General features: G+C 48.3%; 9 protein-coding genes across 9 annotated transcripts; 5 read left to right on the top strand and 4 right to left on the bottom strand.

Annotated features, from left to right (window-relative positions):
* Positions 1 to 125: 125 nt before the first annotated feature.
* On the bottom strand, positions 126 to 2,324 carry I302_106448 (uncharacterized protein; the record flags this gene model as incomplete). Its single annotated transcript, XM_019192907.1, has 6 exons — positions 126 to 349; positions 417 to 788; positions 869 to 1,529; positions 1,622 to 1,874; positions 1,955 to 2,076; positions 2,145 to 2,324. 6 exons carry the CDS (start codon positions 2,322 to 2,324, stop codon positions 126 to 128), a joined length of 1,812 nt encoding a protein of 603 aa, XP_019045904.1.
* Positions 2,325 to 3,178: 854 nt separating this feature from the next.
* Positions 3,179 to 4,328, bottom strand: I302_106447 (uncharacterized protein; the record flags this gene model as incomplete). The annotated part of the gene is made up of 6 exons (XM_019192908.1): positions 3,179 to 3,327; positions 3,405 to 3,475; positions 3,552 to 3,627; positions 3,697 to 3,779; positions 3,859 to 3,985; positions 4,073 to 4,328. The coding sequence occupies 6 exons, from the start codon at positions 4,326 to 4,328 to the stop codon at positions 3,179 to 3,181; spliced, it is 762 nt and encodes a 253-aa protein (XP_019045905.1).
* Positions 4,329 to 4,846: 518 nt separating this feature from the next.
* Positions 4,847 to 6,285, top strand: I302_106446 (uncharacterized protein; the record flags this gene model as incomplete). Its single annotated transcript, XM_019192909.1, has 5 exons — positions 4,847 to 4,941; positions 5,052 to 5,333; positions 5,419 to 5,620; positions 5,763 to 6,056; positions 6,142 to 6,285. 5 exons carry the CDS (start codon positions 4,847 to 4,849, stop codon positions 6,283 to 6,285), a joined length of 1,017 nt encoding a protein of 338 aa, XP_019045906.1.
* Positions 6,286 to 6,865: 580 nt separating this feature from the next.
* On the top strand, positions 6,866 to 7,429 carry I302_106445 (uncharacterized protein; the record flags this gene model as incomplete). Its single annotated transcript, XM_019192910.1, has 3 exons — positions 6,866 to 6,932; positions 7,030 to 7,265; positions 7,346 to 7,429. The coding sequence occupies 3 exons, from the start codon at positions 6,866 to 6,868 to the stop codon at positions 7,427 to 7,429; spliced, it is 387 nt and encodes a 128-aa protein (XP_019045907.1).
* Positions 7,430 to 7,722: 293 nt separating this feature from the next.
* I302_106444 (uncharacterized protein) lies at positions 7,723 to 8,943 on the bottom strand (the record flags this gene model as incomplete). The annotated part of the gene is made up of 1 exon (XM_019192911.1): positions 7,723 to 8,943. The coding sequence occupies one exon, from the start codon at positions 8,941 to 8,943 to the stop codon at positions 7,723 to 7,725; it is 1,221 nt and encodes a 406-aa protein (XP_019045908.1).
* A 523-nt stretch (positions 8,944 to 9,466) lies between these two features.
* I302_106443 (uncharacterized protein) lies at positions 9,467 to 10,805 on the top strand (the record flags this gene model as incomplete). Its single annotated transcript, XM_019192912.1, has 2 exons — positions 9,467 to 9,773; positions 9,904 to 10,805. The coding sequence occupies 2 exons, from the start codon at positions 9,467 to 9,469 to the stop codon at positions 10,803 to 10,805; spliced, it is 1,209 nt and encodes a 402-aa protein (XP_019045909.1).
* A 1,244-nt stretch (positions 10,806 to 12,049) lies between these two features.
* I302_106442 (uncharacterized protein) lies at positions 12,050 to 14,419 on the top strand (the record flags this gene model as incomplete). The annotated part of the gene is made up of 11 exons (XM_019192913.2): positions 12,050 to 12,245; positions 12,316 to 12,619; positions 12,691 to 12,872; positions 12,942 to 13,207; positions 13,273 to 13,390; positions 13,463 to 13,600; positions 13,676 to 13,823; positions 13,876 to 14,006; positions 14,065 to 14,073; positions 14,170 to 14,175; positions 14,238 to 14,419. The coding sequence occupies 11 exons, from the start codon at positions 12,050 to 12,052 to the stop codon at positions 14,417 to 14,419; spliced, it is 1,680 nt and encodes a 559-aa protein (XP_019045910.2).
* A 605-nt stretch (positions 14,420 to 15,024) lies between these two features.
* On the top strand, positions 15,025 to 15,912 carry I302_106441 (uncharacterized protein; the record flags this gene model as incomplete). Its single annotated transcript, XM_019192914.1, has 1 exon — positions 15,025 to 15,912. One exon carries the CDS (start codon positions 15,025 to 15,027, stop codon positions 15,910 to 15,912), a length of 888 nt encoding a protein of 295 aa, XP_019045911.1.
* A 157-nt stretch (positions 15,913 to 16,069) lies between these two features.
* I302_106440 (uncharacterized protein) lies at positions 16,070 to 17,723 on the bottom strand (the record flags this gene model as incomplete). The annotated part of the gene is made up of 7 exons (XM_019192915.1): positions 16,070 to 16,213; positions 16,269 to 16,664; positions 16,725 to 16,808; positions 16,868 to 17,137; positions 17,189 to 17,341; positions 17,400 to 17,507; positions 17,559 to 17,723. The coding sequence occupies 7 exons, from the start codon at positions 17,721 to 17,723 to the stop codon at positions 16,070 to 16,072; spliced, it is 1,320 nt and encodes a 439-aa protein (XP_019045912.1).
* Positions 17,724 to 18,486: the final 763 nt, after the last annotated feature.

Below are 18,486 nucleotides of genomic sequence, written 5' to 3'. Positions count from 1 at the left end.
CGCATACAAACACCATTTGACCAAATATAACGGGAAGTGTACAAAACCGTACAAGACTTTTGACCTTACTCCTTCGCTCATCAACAGTGTTCGGCCGTCTTTTCGTTTTCAAATGAACCAGAGTTCTAAGCCAACTCAGGGGTCAAAGGTCGAGGAGCACTTGTAGAAGGTCCACCAGCCAGACTTCCAGGCTCGTTCCATTCCTTCTTCTCCTCGATCGTGGAACTTGATCCTGCCTCCGGCTCTTCATCGGGTAGAGTGATATTGAGGACGCACATCACCAAAGCAGAGATGAGATATGGTTCTTCGACGACCAAGACGACAGCTTGGATGAGACCTTTCTTTCCGGCTAATCATGTTTGCACACAACGTCAGCTATCGCATGCTAACCCGTCTCGAAGAGAAGAGTTACTCACCACTAGTACCCTTGTAAGTGAACAAGTAAGAGAACCAACTAGGTACCGTCAAACTAGCCAATCCCAACGCAACACCAACAGTAGCGATGAACCTATCTCTTCTAGTCCACTTCGCATAGGCCAGAACCCTCAATCCGGAGGTGGCGACCGCACCGAAAAGGAAGGTTGTGAATCCTCCAATAACGGACGAAGGGGCAGCAACGAATATGGCACCGAATTTACCGATCACCCCCATCAAAAACAGGATGACGGCGCACATGTATCCGGAAGATCTGGAGGCATTTCGAGTGAGGGCGATGACTCCCGAGTTTTGGGAGAAGGTGGTTAGAGGGGGGACGGTGGCGAGACCGGCGATGGTAGCCATTACGGAGTCTGCGAACAATCAAGATTCAATCTCAGCCTTAGATCAAAAAGATCAAACCAGATGAGATAACAGGCAGAGGTCAACTCACCAGCAAGCATACCACCCTGCACTCGAGTCATAAACGTCTCTCCGGTAATTTCCAACCTCGACACATCCGACGAAGCAGTAACGTTTCCAATAGTCTCAGCAACGATGACAGCCCAAGCAGCCAACATGGGAAGTACTAGTACACCTCTAAGAGATAGATGCCACGTTTGAGTCCACAAGAAACTTCCAGCGGGTGCATTGGTGATAGTAGCCTTGTTGAAGAACCCAGTCGCAGCGGCAATGACCATACCAACGATCAAGCCCAAAAAGACCGAAGCAGATTTCATGAATGCCGAACCGAAGATCTCGCAAATGACGATTGTAATGAAGCATGAGAAACCCAATCCGAGGAATGCACCTGATCCCCAATACTCATGCCTTGTTCCAGCGGTACAGAGGAGAGTATGATCGGTAGCGCACGCTGCGGATCCACCAGCCCAGTTGGTCACTCCCGATTTGACGAGAGCAGCACCGATGAAAGTTAACATAGTTCCCGTGACTAGGGGAGGGAACATCTTTCGGATCATTCGAGGAGGAACGAATGAGAGGGCAATGGCGAATATACCGGTGAGGGTGGCTGTACCAAGGATGGCACCGAATTCTTCAGGGCAGGGAAGCTTGGTCTTGCCATCGGCTGACATTGGGCAGGTCCCGTTGGAATACTAAGTGGACCGAGACAAAGCATCAGCTCTAAACCAAGCTGCCCCGAGGCACAAGCAAGAGACGTGGTCAAGTGATGGGAGAAATCACTCACAGCTTGACCGAGATACGCCAACGCGACATTGGTAAAAGCGAATGAAGTACCCGTAACACTGATCAACCCAGTTCCAAAGTAGTATCCACTCTTGGGGATCCTGAATCGTGAAATCTGGATTGCAGTTCCGAAAGCACACCAGATGAGACATGCTGAGACGAGATACAATTGCGCTTCCGTACCGAGGTTGGCTCCTGCTGGACCGGCGAGAAGGAGGGGAGGGGTCACGAGACCTCCTACCATTGCCAGGGCACTGTGCGAGTAACTCAAGATATTAGCGCTGCAATCTTGTAATTGAAGCTGGTCAAATATGACGAAAAATCGATAACGTACTGTTGTAGACCCAGGATGAACAGCAAGAGATGAGGCAGCTTCTGATCGACAGCATAGAATGGTAGTTCCCTTTTCTTCTTAGTCACGAATGGGATGTTAGGAATCATCAACGCTCCGTAATCCTGAATTGGTCATGGTTTGCATTAGCGGTGTACACCTTTGTATGATGCAGATACAAAAGATCACCCACATAATCGCCCAACCATCCATCCTTGGTCACCAAAGATTTCATCACAGCCTTGAATTTACTTCGTCTGGAAGTAGGCACATGGCCCAGATCTTCCTCTTGCTCCAACGTCTGCACGTTAACATTCTGCGGAGTCGATTTGTCATAAGAGCTCTCAGGCTCGATGTTACTTGATGAGGACATTATGTCTTTTTGGCTAGTTTGCTTAATTCGCAATTTGGTAGCTCGAATGGAAGTGTCTCGCGATTTTGTGATGATCAAAAAAAGAGATCCAAAATTCATCAGTTGTCTGCGCATATATATGTATTCCATTCACTAGGTAGTTCACTGACGAATGAAAATTACGCAAGGTATCTAGACTAAAAAATCGTCCTTATCTACCTATCCTTTCGCTTATTGCGCGACATAATCGGAGCTTGAACCCAGTGCCACGATCGTCAAAAAACATACAAAGAAAGTACGACCGCTCGCCTCGGCTTTTGTTCCATATGCACGCGACTCTCCCTCTCCTCTTGCATCTTCTCGTATTTCTCGTCCAATGATCTGCGGTATGTATATCGGCTCTTGTGAATGGTACCGCAAAAAGGTTTGACAAAGTGAGCACGTATTCCCCCCAGGATTCAGGGTCGGGTGGAATAACGTTATTGGAGCGTTGAGATAAGGAAGATAAGGTGGGAGGGGTGATACGATCTCACCGGATTTGCGGGGCGACGAATGGGATTGCGAGTTGGGGGTTGACGGCACTACCACTACGCAATATTGGGCGCTTAGTTTGGTGGGTGTTATGTCATGGTTGCCGTCCACGATGACCGGAATAACATCTATGCGCATCATCTTGATTATGTGGGAGCACGAATATGCTACGATATGTGTCTTTGATTCGAACATCGGCAAGCCAGTAACTCACTCATAGTATGCAGTCTCCATATATTTGCACCAAGGTTGACTCAGTAATCAACAGGACAATGATCCACAGCGACCGTTCATCAACTGTTTGTCCGATCGTGATAGGGAGACATGATGCATGCAATGCAGGTCTACAATTCATCGTGGCCCTCTTTCTGCTTCTGATCATTCACCAAAGCCAACCCTTTCCCAGCTTTACGGACTACTTCCTGCCAATTCTCCACGGGGGTACAAGCTTTAACTCTTTTGCCTGGGATCTGTTCCCGTTCGCAGCCGGTAGCTAAGGTGAAGAAACCATCCAGATATGAGCAGTGTCTCCAGGTGCGAAAAGAAAGCATCTGAGGATATTGTACTTACGACAGGGAGCGGACTCGTTGAATTGATGAGCGAAGAATGGATCGGTCTCGTTGGTCAGTACATTACCGAGCCTGTAAGGTCATCATCTCATAGAATCAGCTCTTATCTGCCTATTCAATCATTGTGAGATCGAAAGCGGTGACTTACATCAACGTTGCATGACCTAGAGAGTACGATTTCTCCCATACATGAGATGAAGGTATGTATATCTGATTACGACCGTCTAAACCAACCTCAATTTCAGCTCACAGCCATGAAGATGAAATGTGCGATCTCAAACGTAGATACTCACTCTCCGCTATCGTCCGTATACTAGTTCCATAGATCACCTCCTTGAATCCTGCCCATCGTATAGCAGAGGCGCACATTGGGCATCTGTGTTGCAGCGCATCAGTATCACCCAATACTGGCTGAAAGATCGCCAGGCTTGGCTTTGAGTTGAAGGTGGACTCACGGTTCACCATTTGTATACAGACTGAACTCCTTCCAAGATGCCAGTATTTCCTGTGGGCTCAGTCCCTTCTTCGTCAAGACCTCCGTACAATGTGTGATAGCCGATATTTCACCGTGCATCGCTGGATCTATTTCACGATATCATCAGCTCAAGCCATCCCATCCTACCTCTTGCACCATACATCATGACTCGGTAAAAGTAGGAAAAGGCGTACTACCAGTGACCCCCACCTTGTTCGAAGTAACACAAACCAGCTCATCCGACGTAGTATTCACAATCGCACTCCCAAATGGCGCCTGGGGACAAGGGTGCCCATCCGCATAGACAGCTTCGTTTGCTACTCTCATCCAATGTAGTCGTCTCTCGGAGGGGACATCATTGATAGCTAGGCCTTGTTGATATTCCGGGTGAATCTCTACTTGGTATGCCAAAGTCGAGAGGGGAAGCAAGGCGAGAAGGAGCTTTAACATGGCTACGGTGGGGTTGTCGCTAATTGTGTGTGTATGTCCAATGAGGACTTTTAGGTGGTATGTCGAGTAAAGGTAGAACAGTCTCTATGCAACCTTTCATCTGCAATCAGCCATGCTGAGGATATTCGTGAAGGATCAGGATTCGAGTACAGTACACTCGACATCCCCGATTCTCAAACCCGAAAAAAAAAGTAAAGCGCGCTTAGCTGCTTATCTCCCGCATGTGGGCCGCCGATCTTACCGGAATAGTCGTACTCGTACTTTTACGATGGTGGTTGGAAAGATAAGCATTGGATTGGTAGATCCTCTTCAAGTACGGTGGCATGCATGTACGGTGCACCGAAGCTACGTATGCATACATACAGAGATCTGGACTAGAAGATCAAAATCAGAAGTTTGCGAAAAAAGATAAAATTACTGCGCGACCAAAATCAACTGAAAGACTCTTCTTTCCTTCAAATCTCCAAAACCGATCCGTTCTTGATCTACTGTAGCGCGAAATACGAAAAGAAGGCAACATGTCTGTACCTACGATCAGTCTACATGATTTCGATACTCGACGACAAGAGATCATCGAGCAGTTGATGGATGCCTCGACGAATGTGGGGTTTTTGTGAGTCGCTATGCTTAACAATCTGTCACCACATCCTACTATACCATACTATCCTCATACCACTACAGACACCATTAGAATAGGTGACTAACTTTCTTCGACGTATATAGCACACTATCAAACCACGGGATATCCCCCGAAGACGTAACTTCAATCTTTCAACTCTCAGCTCAATTCTTCGCCCTGCCCGACGAGGTAAAAGCCAAAACAGCCTTGAACGGCAAGAACGCAGGATGGGAGAAGAACACGCAAGTACGTCCTTCGACGGGTACGGCCGACCAGAAGGAGTCAATCCAATTGCAATTCGCAAGGATGGAGGGGCTATGGCCTGGGGATGAGGATTTGAAGGGGTTTAGGGAGAGGGCTGAGAGGTTTATGCATCAGGTTAGAGAGTGGGTATATGTTCTTCCCTCTCGATACTCCTATCCTCTTGGAGCCAGGCACGGCGGAATTGAGCTGATGCTTGATTTGTCGCAGTCTCTCTGTCAAGGTGATGGAATGTTTTGCAGAGGGATTGGGATTACCTCTCAACACATTCACCGAAGGCACGGTCGATCCCGGTGTGGGCGATTCTCAAGATGTCTTGAGGCTGTTGCACTACCATTCTACCGAGGGGAAGAGCTTCGGTCCGAACTTTTGGAGAGCAGGTGCTCATGCTGATTTCGATGTGTTGACTATGGTAAGTGAAAAGCAAAACCTCACTTCCAGCACCAACACCGACCTTGAACGTGCTTGCACGTATCACACACCGCCATCACATAACATCAGAACTACATCACATCAGAGCAGACCATTCAACTGATACACTTTCTCTACACTAGCTATTCCAAAGAGACGGTGAAGGAGGCCTGGAAGTATGCCCCGGTCGAAAAGTAGTAGGCGACTTCGGCATGGGCCAAACCTGGTTACCCGTCGAAGCTCGACAAGATCGCATAGTCTGTAATATCGGAGATCAACTCATGCGATGGTCCGATGATAGGCTGAAATCGACTTATCACAGAGTGAGATTGCCCGAGGGAGCGGAGAGTCAGGGAGCTAGATATTCGATTGCGTTTTTCAATCAGGCGAGAACGGATAGTATTATCCAGGGACCCGAAAAGAAATACCCTCCTATTGTGAGTGTGCTGTACTTCCTTCTCACTCACCCTCTCCCGTGTAAAATACAGGTGAGATGATGTTGTGCTAATATGTTGTGATTAGACCGGTGGGCAGTTCATCGCCGAGGCAATGGCTAAAAACAGGATGCAATCTGCTGAGATCGCCAGGCAAGCAGCCATGGAAAGTTCAGATAAAGTAGCGAGCGAGGTTCACTTTGTACCTCAGCACTTGCAAGCTGCAGCGTAGTGTCGCAGTGGTAGCTTTATATAGTCATGATTGCAGTTGTATTTTGGGAATGTACTTTGTCCATGTCCAGCTCGGATCGCTGATGATCTGCATCTCGTGGAGTGAGCAGGCACGAACCAAGCCTCAACCACACATTTCAGGCTGATACTTAACTATCCATTGTATGCACGATTGTCCATGCCCACGTACAGCGCATCTCCCGATGCAGCAATCCCTTTTTTATACATGGCATTTGCAAAGTAGAGCAGTAGTAACACCGTTGTTCTGAAATACCACAGGGACCGGATGACCGGAATGAGGAATGTTGCCACGTGATCATGACATCATTTACCAAGTACACAGTATGTCACCTGGTCTTATGATCCATCTGTTTCTGTTTGCAGGAATAGGGGAATATAGGAATGAGGGAAATAGCACAAACGTGTGTGTGTATATGCAAGTAACCAAGGATCGACACACATTGTTACTACCTATATTAACCTTGATCCTACCCTCTCTTCCTCTTCTCCTCTTCATCCACTTCATACAGACATCACACTCAAACTCACCCACATACACCACCACCACCAACACCAACAACATGTACATCCCTAACCTTCAATCCATCCTTGCCGCAGGTCTCGCCCTCACCGGCGCAGTCAACGAGAGTGAGTATCGTATCATCGTATCTTGCCACCCTCCCTCCTCACTCAAAGGAACCCTTTCAGAGAAAATATCATAGCTGATATATCCTTTCGTGCTCAGTGAGCGTCGTCTCTTCCGGATCCATCAAAGACTTCGCCGTCGAGAAATGTATCGACTCAGACAAGAACCAACGATGCTCAAAGCCTTTCCCAGTCACCAAATCCACATGCTACAACCTCAAGTGGTCCACTGACGGGGCGCTTTCTCACACCACCATCGAAGTGAGAGATGCTGGATCGGATGAGATTGTTTATTATAGGGATACCGATGGGGAGTGGACCTCTGGCAAGAACGAGGTGAGTATACTATTCCCCCGTCATCGTCTCACCGCATATCGGCCGATGCCAAGGTCAGACGCTTACGCATGCGTTCTTAGCTCGTCTACGTCGACTTCAAACCTAAGATCGCTGGTCAAGGTAACAAGACTGTCGATTATGAGATCACCACTTGTGCCAAGTAATCACCTACCCAATCATCGTCGATTGCTCACATCAAAGAGCCGATGAAGTTAGGTCATTGAGTTGGAGGGAGAAGTCACAGTAGTCGTCAGGAGATCATCATCATGTATCCTTAAATTGTATGCATACTTGTATCTTCGCACCATAACCACTAACAACTCCAACTGTACTATACTACTAACATCTTCAACCCTCACTGCTCCGTTTGAAACCTACTTACTTCCCACCCCACATCGTTACATCCCGTCCTCTACTGATACCACCTCGCCCAATCAACCTTGTTGATAGTCTAACACTAACCCTCCTTATTATATATATCATTATACTTCGCCAACGACCTCCTCTCCAGTACTTTCTGCTCTTCTTCACTAACGAACTTATCAAACCTCTTCGGATCCAACGCACTCCTCAGCCAAGCATCTTCCTTCCCTCCCTCCCCAACCAATTCATCAGCCAACAACCTCGCAGATCCAGCAGCGTGAGTGACCCAAACCCCCACAGCGCAATACAACCCCTCATCCACCTGTCCAACTAAAGGTAATCCATCGGGCGTAACAGAGAACAACCCATTAAACTTGTTCGTCCCCTCGCTTTTGAAAGTCTTCGCTATACCCTCATCTAAAAGCCCATACCCCTTGTCTAAGATTTCATCGAAATTGTTTTCCCACCTTCCATAGGCTGTCTCGCCGTGCTCTTCTCTAGGTACTTTGATGGGAGCGTGGGCGTATGACCCGAGACCATCTTTCAATCCATGATCCCTTGCGTAGACATGTTCCTTAGGCCATCGTATGAACGGTGTCTTCTTCTCTCTGATTGGGTGGGGAACGGAGTACGAATAGGGATGAGAGACAGATACCACGGAATGTTCGAGTCGAGGGAGAAGTTGGGATGCCCATATGCCTGTACAATACACCAATCTGCCAACTTGGATCTCACCAAGACTTGTATCTACCTTCCACCCCTTCCCATCTTCCGATCTCTGATGAGATACCACCTGAGCGTCGAGGAGAATCGCACCGTTCGAGGCAGCGGTGTTTTGGGCAGTATGAGTGAGTGAGATGGCATTGGCGGTACCGTCATTTGGGAAATATAATCCTGCGTTTCCCTCTTTCGATAGGTACCCCCCATCAAGGAAGGAAGGTACCAATTCCAGGATTTCCTGCTTGTTCAATAGCTTGGATTCCAACCCTGCCTTTCGAGCAGCTTCTGCCCGTTCCTCAAGATTCGTAGCAATCTCCAGCCCACCAACTTTTTGGAACCCCTCTTCTCCGGCTGATAGGTAATGGCTTACTGATCGCTTGGCAAGCTCGGTGAGGACGGGCAACTCGTTATACTGCCCTACGAAACCTGGAGCGTGGCCTGTCGAACCAGGTAGACCTTTTATATCTTTATCGACGAGGATGATTCTGGATCCGAGTGAGTGGGATAGGAACGAGGCGAGGTGGGATCCCACGATGCCTGAGCCGATTATTGCTATTCGGTCTGAGGGGGGGTGGGGGAAGGTGGGGAGGGACATGGTGGTGATGGGTAGTTGTGTGATCGAAAGAGGGGTCGTATCAGATGCAGGAGTTGACCTTTATATGTGCAGTTGATCTTGTAATATGTATGTGAGCAGCAATACGGATCTTTGCGGGTGATATCGAGTCGGATCAGTAGGATGAACAAGGTTTAAGCGAGATGGCGAAGGGTATTCCGGATAAACCGGCCGATAAGTGCAGTGCCAGGGCTAGGTGATAACTATCCGTTACTCTGCTTGAATGCTATTGAGATAGATACATGCATGAATCATACAGAATCGTGCGAGGTGATGATTGGGATGTGCACAAGGGACTAGTATGCATGAACATCCTGTGCAGATGACATGAAGGGAGTGATATGTATAGTGTGATGAGGAGGGTTTGTGGGCAGTGTCGAAGGGGGCGGTCGAGTCGAAATCACACCAACTGTTTCGAACCAACTTATCAACCTCAAAGCACATTAACATCTTTAATATCTTCAACTCTATCCTTTGTCACACATAAACACCCCAGACACCCACAATGGCAGACCTCTCCACCACTCTCCCCCTAACCCCCTCATCAATCCACGAAGCATACTCCAAGATCCAAACTCATGTGCATAAGACCCCCCTCTTAACCAATAAAACCATCAATCAAATCGCTTCGACCTCTTCCTCCGCAGATACCACCGGACCTTCGCCAAAGTTCAATTTATACTTCAAGTGTGAGAACTACCAGAGAATAGGAGCATTCAAAGCTAGGGGTGCTTTTCATGCTGTTACGCATTTGATAGATGAGTTGGGAGTGGAGGAGATGAGGAGGAGAGGGGTTGTGACGCATTCTTCGGGTGAGTACCATCCGTCATCAACGTCTGTATCACCCATTTCCGACTTATGATCTCCCTACTGTACTGAACTCTACATCTGGAGCAAGTTATAACTCTCGTATACTGTACTAATCATACCTCGAAACCTTAGGGAACCATGCGCAAGCCCTCGCTCTCGCCGCATCGTCCTTCAACATCCCCGCCCACATAGTCATGCCATCCATATCTACCCCCTCTAAAATCGCCGGTACGCGCTCATACACCCCTCACATATACTTCAGCGGCTCCACAAGCGACGAGCGCGAAGCGGTAGTGAAAGAAGTGATAGAAGAGACGGGGGCGGTACTGGTCCCTCCTTATGATCATCCTGATATAATGTTAGGTCAGGGTACGACCGCATTGGAATTACACCAACAATATGATAAGCTCAAGACTTCCAAAGATGAGAAGCCAAATCTGAAAGTGGTGTTGGCTCCATTGGGGGGAGGGGGATTGTTATCAGGAATAAGCATCTACTTCTCCGATAAGTCAACCTATGTGATAGGGTGCGAACCATCATTCCAGGGAGGGAACGACGGCGAGATGGGATTTAAAGCTAGTCCTCAGAAACGTGTGGAGAAAGTAAAGACCCTCACCATCGCAGACGGACTAAGAACACCAGTGGGCGAAATACCTTGGAAAGTATTTACAAGTGGATCGAATACCAAATCTAGAAATTTGGAGAATATATATAGCGTGGATGAAGAACAGATAAAAGGAGCTATGAAATTGGTATTGGAACGGATGAAAGTATTCATCGAACCATCCGCGGCTGTCCCGCTCGCTGTGGTATTGTACAATCAGGAATTTAGGCGATGGGCATATGAGAAGCAGAGGGAAGAAGGGGAGGAGATTTGGGATATAGCGGTCGTGTTTTCGGGTGGGAATACTACGATTGAAGCTATTGTCGGACTGTTCGGTGACTCTTCTCATGGAGTGGATGGGAGGGAGGAAAGGGCTGAGGGGAAGGTCGGGTTGGATGGTGAGAGGGTGGCGGAGAATGTTGCTGGATAGGTGTCATGGGAGCAAAGATGAGATGCATAGATGGTCAACTTGTTGGCAAAGACCGACTGGCCAGAGAACTCGAACGGGCTATCACAGACTCCTCATCCTGGATGTTTGCATCTACTTGCTGATGGAATTACCACACTTCAACTGATTCACCAATGCCGCAATGTCTCTCTTCTCTTCACCCTTCCCGTTTTGCAATCATATTCATCTTAATCATCTATCAGTGCCCACCAGACCAACTACTTCCCTTTCTGATAACGGAGAGGGTAATGATCAGTATTCTGGGTTAACTCGCTTGCCACCCTAGACTATGCACTCCGGAGCCAGAGGATACCGCGGGCTACCTCGTGCGAATGTGATCTCTCACTCGTGCCACATTTCGTGTAAGCACGTTCGTCTCCGACCGACCCGCAAGATCGTGTCGAGACCCCATCAGTATCAATATCCTCTCCAGTGCACAAGTAATCATTTCTGACTGACTCCGATCATTCGCATCGATTTAGAGCATACACTCAAGGCACTCGCCTATCACGTCATCATACAGAATCACTCACTCTCCCCCGAAAAATCTTGCCTCCCTTGGAACAGGATGTCTCGTCCGCTTGGGCCTTTTGCTTTATATTTGACATCACAGGATCTTCCCTCCGTGACGCAGCATTCTGTGAGGGTATGTACCCGTCTGTTACCACACCAGTAGCCAGACCCTTGCGTTTTCATCGAAATGTCAACACACAGCGAAGCCCCCTTGCGGTAATGCTGTTGGTAGTCTACGTCGGACTTGTCCAGAACGCATCGCACGTTCGTCTTAACAGGTCACTCTTACCATTCGTTCATAGCACACAAACACGCTTATCGCTTATCGATCTCTCGTCCTTACTGAGCTAAGGACATGCTTAGATAATGGCGGTGAACGCTGTACGGAGGGACAATACGTTCATCCGCTCATTCGTTACATTACCGCCGGTTCGAGACCAACGTGCGACATCGATGTTCAAGTCCGATTCTTGGCTCCCGCTAGCCATGGTAGCGTATACCATGCACCTTCGGGTCCTCAGTCAGTTCCAGGGGTGTTTCGTCAAGGTGGACAAAGTCAAAAGAGAGAAAAGATCACTGACCAATCCCATTAAGCGAGTTGCAATATGAATATGGATGTTAGGTATATAAAGGATGCCAAACTGAAATGTTGTCCATGCCATGCCTCCCTACACTCTTCAGCGGTACTTATCCTACTGACCACAGAATCGAACATGTACGGTCTGATCTTCCTGTACCTCGCGGGGCTCGCCGTAGCTTCCATAGATAACAACAAGGCCTACGACTCGCCCTCATTCAAGGCTCCTCAACTTGCTCATCGACGAGGCGAGATCAGGAAGAACCACAAGAGGTGGGAGTACTACGATGGGAAGATAGACTTTCCTTGGGGTATCGCATCGGGTGATCCATGTAAGTACTCTGACTCACGATTTCACTGTATCAAGAGAGACACGGTGCTGACCTGACGATTTACTCGTAGTATCCGATTCGGTGATCCTCTGGACTCATCCCCTCCCTTCTACGGAAGACCCGCGACCCGTATGTCTCGAATACCAAGTCAGCAAGAATCCAGATGATTGGTCGAACATCGTTGCCTCTGATCAAGTGTGGACCACCCAAGATGTAGATTACTCATACAAGGTTGAGCCAACTGGCTTGGAACGTAAGACTACGTACTACTATCGATTCGTGAACTGCGCGCATGAATCCAACGTATCACCCGTTGGGAAGTTCAAGATTACTCCTGAGGAGGATGATGATGAGATCGACAAGCTTGCCTTGGGGTAGGTCTGCGGGCCTTCTTTCAGACAAAGCTCCCGCTGATGTTGGTCGATCTTTTTCGCAATTAACACAGCGTCTTCTCCTGCTCCAACTACCCTTACGGCTTCTTCAACGCTTATGCCAATGCCGCCAAGAGAGATGCTATAGACTATGTAGTCCACTTGGGAGATTATATCTACGAATATCAAGCTGACGGATGCAAGGAAGCGAGACACTGTTATGGTGATGGGCAATCCATGAGAGTCAAGACTTACAGTAGTCCATGAAACATCATCACCACAGTCGTTGGAAGAACTGGTCTGATGATATTTGGTAGCGACCGAGTTCCCGAGCCCAACCACGAGATCTTTTCGCTGGAAGACTACCGAACGCGATACAAATCGTGGAGAAGCGACGCAGATCTCCAGGCCTTACATCAGAGTCATGCGTGGCAATTGATCTGGGAGGACCACGAGGTAGCGAATAACACTTGGAAAGCCGGTTCTGCCGATTCGAACGATACCGTTGCTGGAACGTACTACAACGTCAGCTTCACCGAGAAGAAAGCAAATGCCCTTAAGGCTTATTTTGAGTGGCTGCCCATCAGAACTGTAAGTGTGCTTTTGTCGATGACCCAGACAGTGCATTGCGGAGCATGGATTGACGATGAGATTAGGTTGATGCCGACGATGGTTTGAGGATCTGGAGGAACTTCAAGTTTGGGACTCTGGCGGATCTGATCATGCTCGATATGAGACAATATAATCGTGATCTCACGGATTTGTACTACAACAGTGAGCTGGTTTGCCTTGTTGCGACTAAGATGCTACGAAGAGGTTATTGCTGAGAGTGTGCTCCTCTGTCAGCCGATGAGATCCGATTACTTCGAGAGGACGAACACCGATCATTGATGGGTGGGAGACAGGAGAAATGGTTCTACGACCGACTCAAGAATGCTTCTGAAAGAGGATGCCAATGGAAGATCATCGGTCAACAGATTGTCTGTGAGTTTTGTGTAGATCACCGCACCATCTTGCCACACCTTGAAGCACATGATATATTGATGCCTCCAATCGCAGTCGCAAACTTCGCTGCCAACAACATCGCCGCTTGGAAAGGCGATAACCCCGATGCTTGGACAGGGTACGAAGCCAACAGACAACGAATGCTGAACACTATCAGCGAGAACAACATCGACAATGTCATTGTAATCTCCGGTGATTCTCAGTGAGCGATGAGGGCGTGAGTGCGAATCTCTGAAGCTGACTTGTGCGGTCAGTGCCAACTGGGTCTCAGATATTACATGGGAGAATCGAACGGGCTATAACACCGTTACTGGAGATGGGGCTTTAGCGGTTAAATTCGCTGGTACAGCCGTTTCATCACCTTCTTCATGGGGTTACAACAATAGTGAGTCTACCCAGACCAAACTCCAGCATAATCACTCAGCTAATCGCACACGGATTAGCACTCAACGGTCCATACCCTCCTGAATACTATCTCGAGATTGCCAAGGGACTAGTCGAGACTGAAGGTAACGACGAGCTGCAATGGGCCGAAGGTGCTACTTGAGGATACTGTGAGTACACCATCCCTTGAGAGACAATGCGAGCATTTTCTGACCTGATCCCCTTTACACAGTCGAGCTCTACCTTACCCGATCAGAAGCCACTGCGGTGTATTACGGTATCAACGATGTGAGAACTCACAATGCCGAGGAAAGAGTGTTGGCTACCTTTGTAGTTGAGGACAAGGCCAATAAGCTCCAAAGACCGGTCGCTGGTGGACAACTGACTGGTGGAGCACTGGCTCAGCGAGGGTAGAGATAGGCTGGTACATCAGGGGGGGAATTGGGGGAGCAGCAAAGAAAAAGCAGAGTTTATGTCGCATCATCTGGAGCTTGGGAATCGGACATAATCGGGTATTTTCTTATATTACACATGTACACCTCCGTAGCCTTCTTTGGCTTTAGTCTGGATACTGCATAGTATGGGATGTGATCTACAAACTTCGCTACGCCGATGTGTGACTGTGTGATCATGTCTGGCGAGAAAATGCTTATCAGGCAGATCCGCACTACCCCATCCTCTGACTTGCCCTGTTTTTTGATTCCGTCTCTTGCTGATGGAAGTCGATGCATGTCCTTATGATGGAACATGACTGCAGCCATTATCTGTAATGTCTTTTTGCGGACACGGCATGTGATAAGTCAAGCGGTTATGCTTGATCGGATGCTAAATGCTGCGGAAAATCCGTTCCTACGAGCATTGCTGAATAATCAAGCACGTCACACTCCTTATGGCACGAGCTGACTCAAACATCTACATCTTCGCAACGAATCATGCAGCATATAAAAGCGGTCACCATCCCCAAGCATAGCATACATCCCAGCATGCAAGCATACCTATACTGAAGCTTTCTCACTACAATGACCACCTATAAGTCCATCCAGCTGTCTAACGGATTCAACGTCGCTTATATAGAAGCCGGTAACCCATCCAACAGTACAACCTTACTTCTCCTCCATGGGTTCCCATCCTCGTCAAACCAGTTCCGCAACCTCATCCCATTCTTGTCCAATAAATATCACATCATCGCCCCCGATCTTCCTGCCTTTGGGCTGACAACAGTCCCAGACGATTTCGAAGCGACTTTCGCAACACTTGCAGAAGTAGTCGGCGAGCTACTCGACGTACTAGATGTCAAGTTTTTCATCCCTTACGTCTTCGATTACGGAGCTCCAACAGGATATCGACTGGCATTACAACGGCCCGAAGCGTTCAAAGGCCTGATCATCCAGAATGGCAACGCATATGAAGCGGGTTTATCAGCTTGGTGGGACCCTTTGAGGGGATATTGGAAGACTGAAAAGGGTAGTGAAGAGTGGTTGGACAGCAGAGGGAAATTAGCTAGAGCGATACGATTGGAAGACGCGAAAGAGCAGTACGTATCTGGATTATCTGCAGAACTGGCTTCCCGAGTCGACCCCAATACCTATACCCTCGACTACTTGCTCAACCTTGCACCCGAAGAGAAAGCACAAAGACAATTAGATCTATTCTACGATTATCAGAACAACGTCGAATTGTACCCTAAATTCCATGAGTTCTTCAAAAAGTATCAACTCCCTACGCTCATCTTATGGGGGAAGAACGATCAATACTTCCCTCTTCCAGGAGCACACGCCTATCTCACCGATCTACCCAACGCTCAGCTGAAAGTGTTCGAAGATGGGGCTCATTTTTTGTTAGAAACTCATGTGCAAGAGGTAGCTAGGTCGATTAAAGACTTTCTGGAGCGGGAGAATTTAGCTTAGGAAAATGACGGATGGCGGGGATGTGGTATGTATCACCATTTCCTATTACAGTATGAGCTCTCAATGGACGTCAGTTGGCAGTTGGCAGGATCTCGAAGGAATGCTAATAATGTACATGTATGCTATGAACCGTTCCACCCGTCCGATGCTACACCAATCAAAGCTTACTGCGTACGACCACAGGATCATTCCTCCAACCCTCTACCTCACTCAGATCCTTGGCTTTCTCTCCTCCACGAGCAGTTCCGTTATCTCCGGCTCCAGGCCTCCATCTCCACAGGTTCTTTCGCTCCTCCGGTAGCTAAGCAGTCACACCTTTCAGTACGAGCTTTCCCTTGACGTTGATGTCTACTCACAGTACCCTCTATCAGATCCGCAACCTGTTTCCCAACCACCGGGAACATCTTGAATGTCTGACCAGAATCACCAGTAGCCACCACCAGACCCTTGTATTTGGGGTGTTCGCACATCAACCAATTCATATCTACCGTATCGGTACACCAACACATAGCCGTTTTGAAGAGCGGTCGATCGACGAGATCGGGTAACCACAGCTTGATGAGGTTTTTGATGGCTTCTAAGGATTCGGTGGTGATGGTATCGGTCGGATGTATGGCATGGGCACGAGGAACCGACATGAGGACATCTTTCTTCAGTCCAAATGGTCGCACTTTCTGCAAGTGCGTGTAGCCAGCGAACTCGTTGACAATCTTTAGCTCTAATGTACCCTCTTCAGGCTCCATGATGAACCCCTACAAAGTCATTAACTTTCATGCTTCAATTTACACATATGATGACACAGCCAGACTCACTAATTCGTGGTTATACGTCGTTGCCATGCCCTTCAGTTTCTTGGCCTCCTCTGGTGTTAAGCGTAGGTGAGCGTATCCCCAGCCCTATACGTCATGTCAGCGTCAAGGAACAAGGGTCTGAGAATGAGTAAGAAACAATTCACCTTGGTCTCACACTGTCCTTCCAAATCCAGTAAAGCAGGTGACCAAGCACCCGCTGCAAATACCACCAAGTCACAATACCACTCCGTCGCATCTACCGTTCTGATACCCTTCACGGTCTTCCCATCCGAGCCTAGTATCAGATCCTTGAAGGTACCCGACGATCCGAAAGAAGATTTCACTCCCAGTCGTCTAAGCTCGTGACCAACCGAATTGAGGGCATTTCGTGCTGCAACCCATCCACCGTTTTTGACGAATAGTCCTTTCCATCCCTGGGATCTGTCAGTCCAGCTTCATCAGATGGAAATGCCTCGCAGACTTACGGTCAGATCTGCATGAGCCAAGTGAGGTGCTCTAGCTACTATCTGCTCTTTCCCCTCCACCCATTCTATTCCAGCTCCTCGACCTTCATCGACTATCCCCTGATACCTTGTTCGCAGACGCTCCTCCCGCTCAGGCTTACTGGTCAGATCGAGCTGTACATGACCAATGCTATTAGACCTGATCTGACCGTAGGAACAAAACCTGACTCACCCTTCCAGTGTTGTGAGCATGATCCTTGAACACAGGATCCGTCGTCCATATCTTCCATGCTTCTGTTCCCAACTGTCCCCATATCCCCGCCGAGTCATCGCCTGCCATCTGTAGGATCGTCAGCGGCACATTCTGGATAGATCGTACCTATGAGCTCACCTTGTTGTTATCATTTCCAGCCGAGTTCAGCGAAGGGTTCTGGAAAATGTCAAGCAAACGGACATCCTTGTACCCCCTTCGAGCTAGATGTAAGGCCGTCGATGATCCAATCGTACCTCCTCCACCAACGATCAAGATTCTACTATCTTTGTTTGCTAAGGCCATGGTGCTTGGATATCTACCTGTTCGATAATCTTAATAGACTACGATACCACCGACCAAAGTTCTTTTGTATCTCTCAATGTCCATCGGACCGATAGCTACCTGTTCAGCGATATGGTGTTAAGCGAGGTCCAGCAGACTATCTTGGCGTGTCTGAATATGGTATTCCGACTCTTCCGAAGAGGTTATCGTGATGATAGCCCGAGATCTGGCGGTATCATGAGGTATCTCGAACCCAGAATCCGGTACAGCAATCTACCTGATGGACCAATCTGTGGGCCGGGCGATTGCAAATATGCTCATCACGACGCGCTTATCATGTGACTCCGACAGCACGGATGATCGTATTAATAAGTGATTGGCCAAACAATCGTCAACGAGAGTCATTTACGGGAATGACTTCGGGGCGAAGAAGAATTGACAACCTTATCTCAAGGGAGGTAATCGTGTCAAAAATTGATTTCCAGGGTCCACTGGTTCACGCATGCGAGCAGAGAACTGAACAGTCCGCCCAAGCGGAAACGGCTATGGATGACTCTGTGGCTCGATTGTCCCATATCTTGACCCGGAACGTTTTAACTAAATTCTCCCGTAATTTGACTTTTCTTTTCTTGGTGGAAATCCAAGGGATGCGAAACACGAAGGTGAAATCGCTGAAGATGGCGAAAATGAAAGAGGCACTTCGTACTTCCCTGAGAACTGCTGAACCGATCTCTTGACCCGAAACCAAGACTCCGCGCACCCTTCACGATGCGCCCTTGCTTCT

Source organism: Kwoniella bestiolae, chromosome 5, assembly GCF_000512585.2.
Source record: "Kwoniella bestiolae CBS 10118 chromosome 5, complete sequence".
In the NCBI taxonomy this organism is placed as follows: Eukaryota; Fungi; Basidiomycota; class Tremellomycetes; order Tremellales; family Cryptococcaceae; genus Kwoniella; species Kwoniella bestiolae.
The sequence above is the reverse complement of the archived record's forward strand: the minus strand, read 5'-3'. Positions and strand labels throughout refer to the sequence as shown.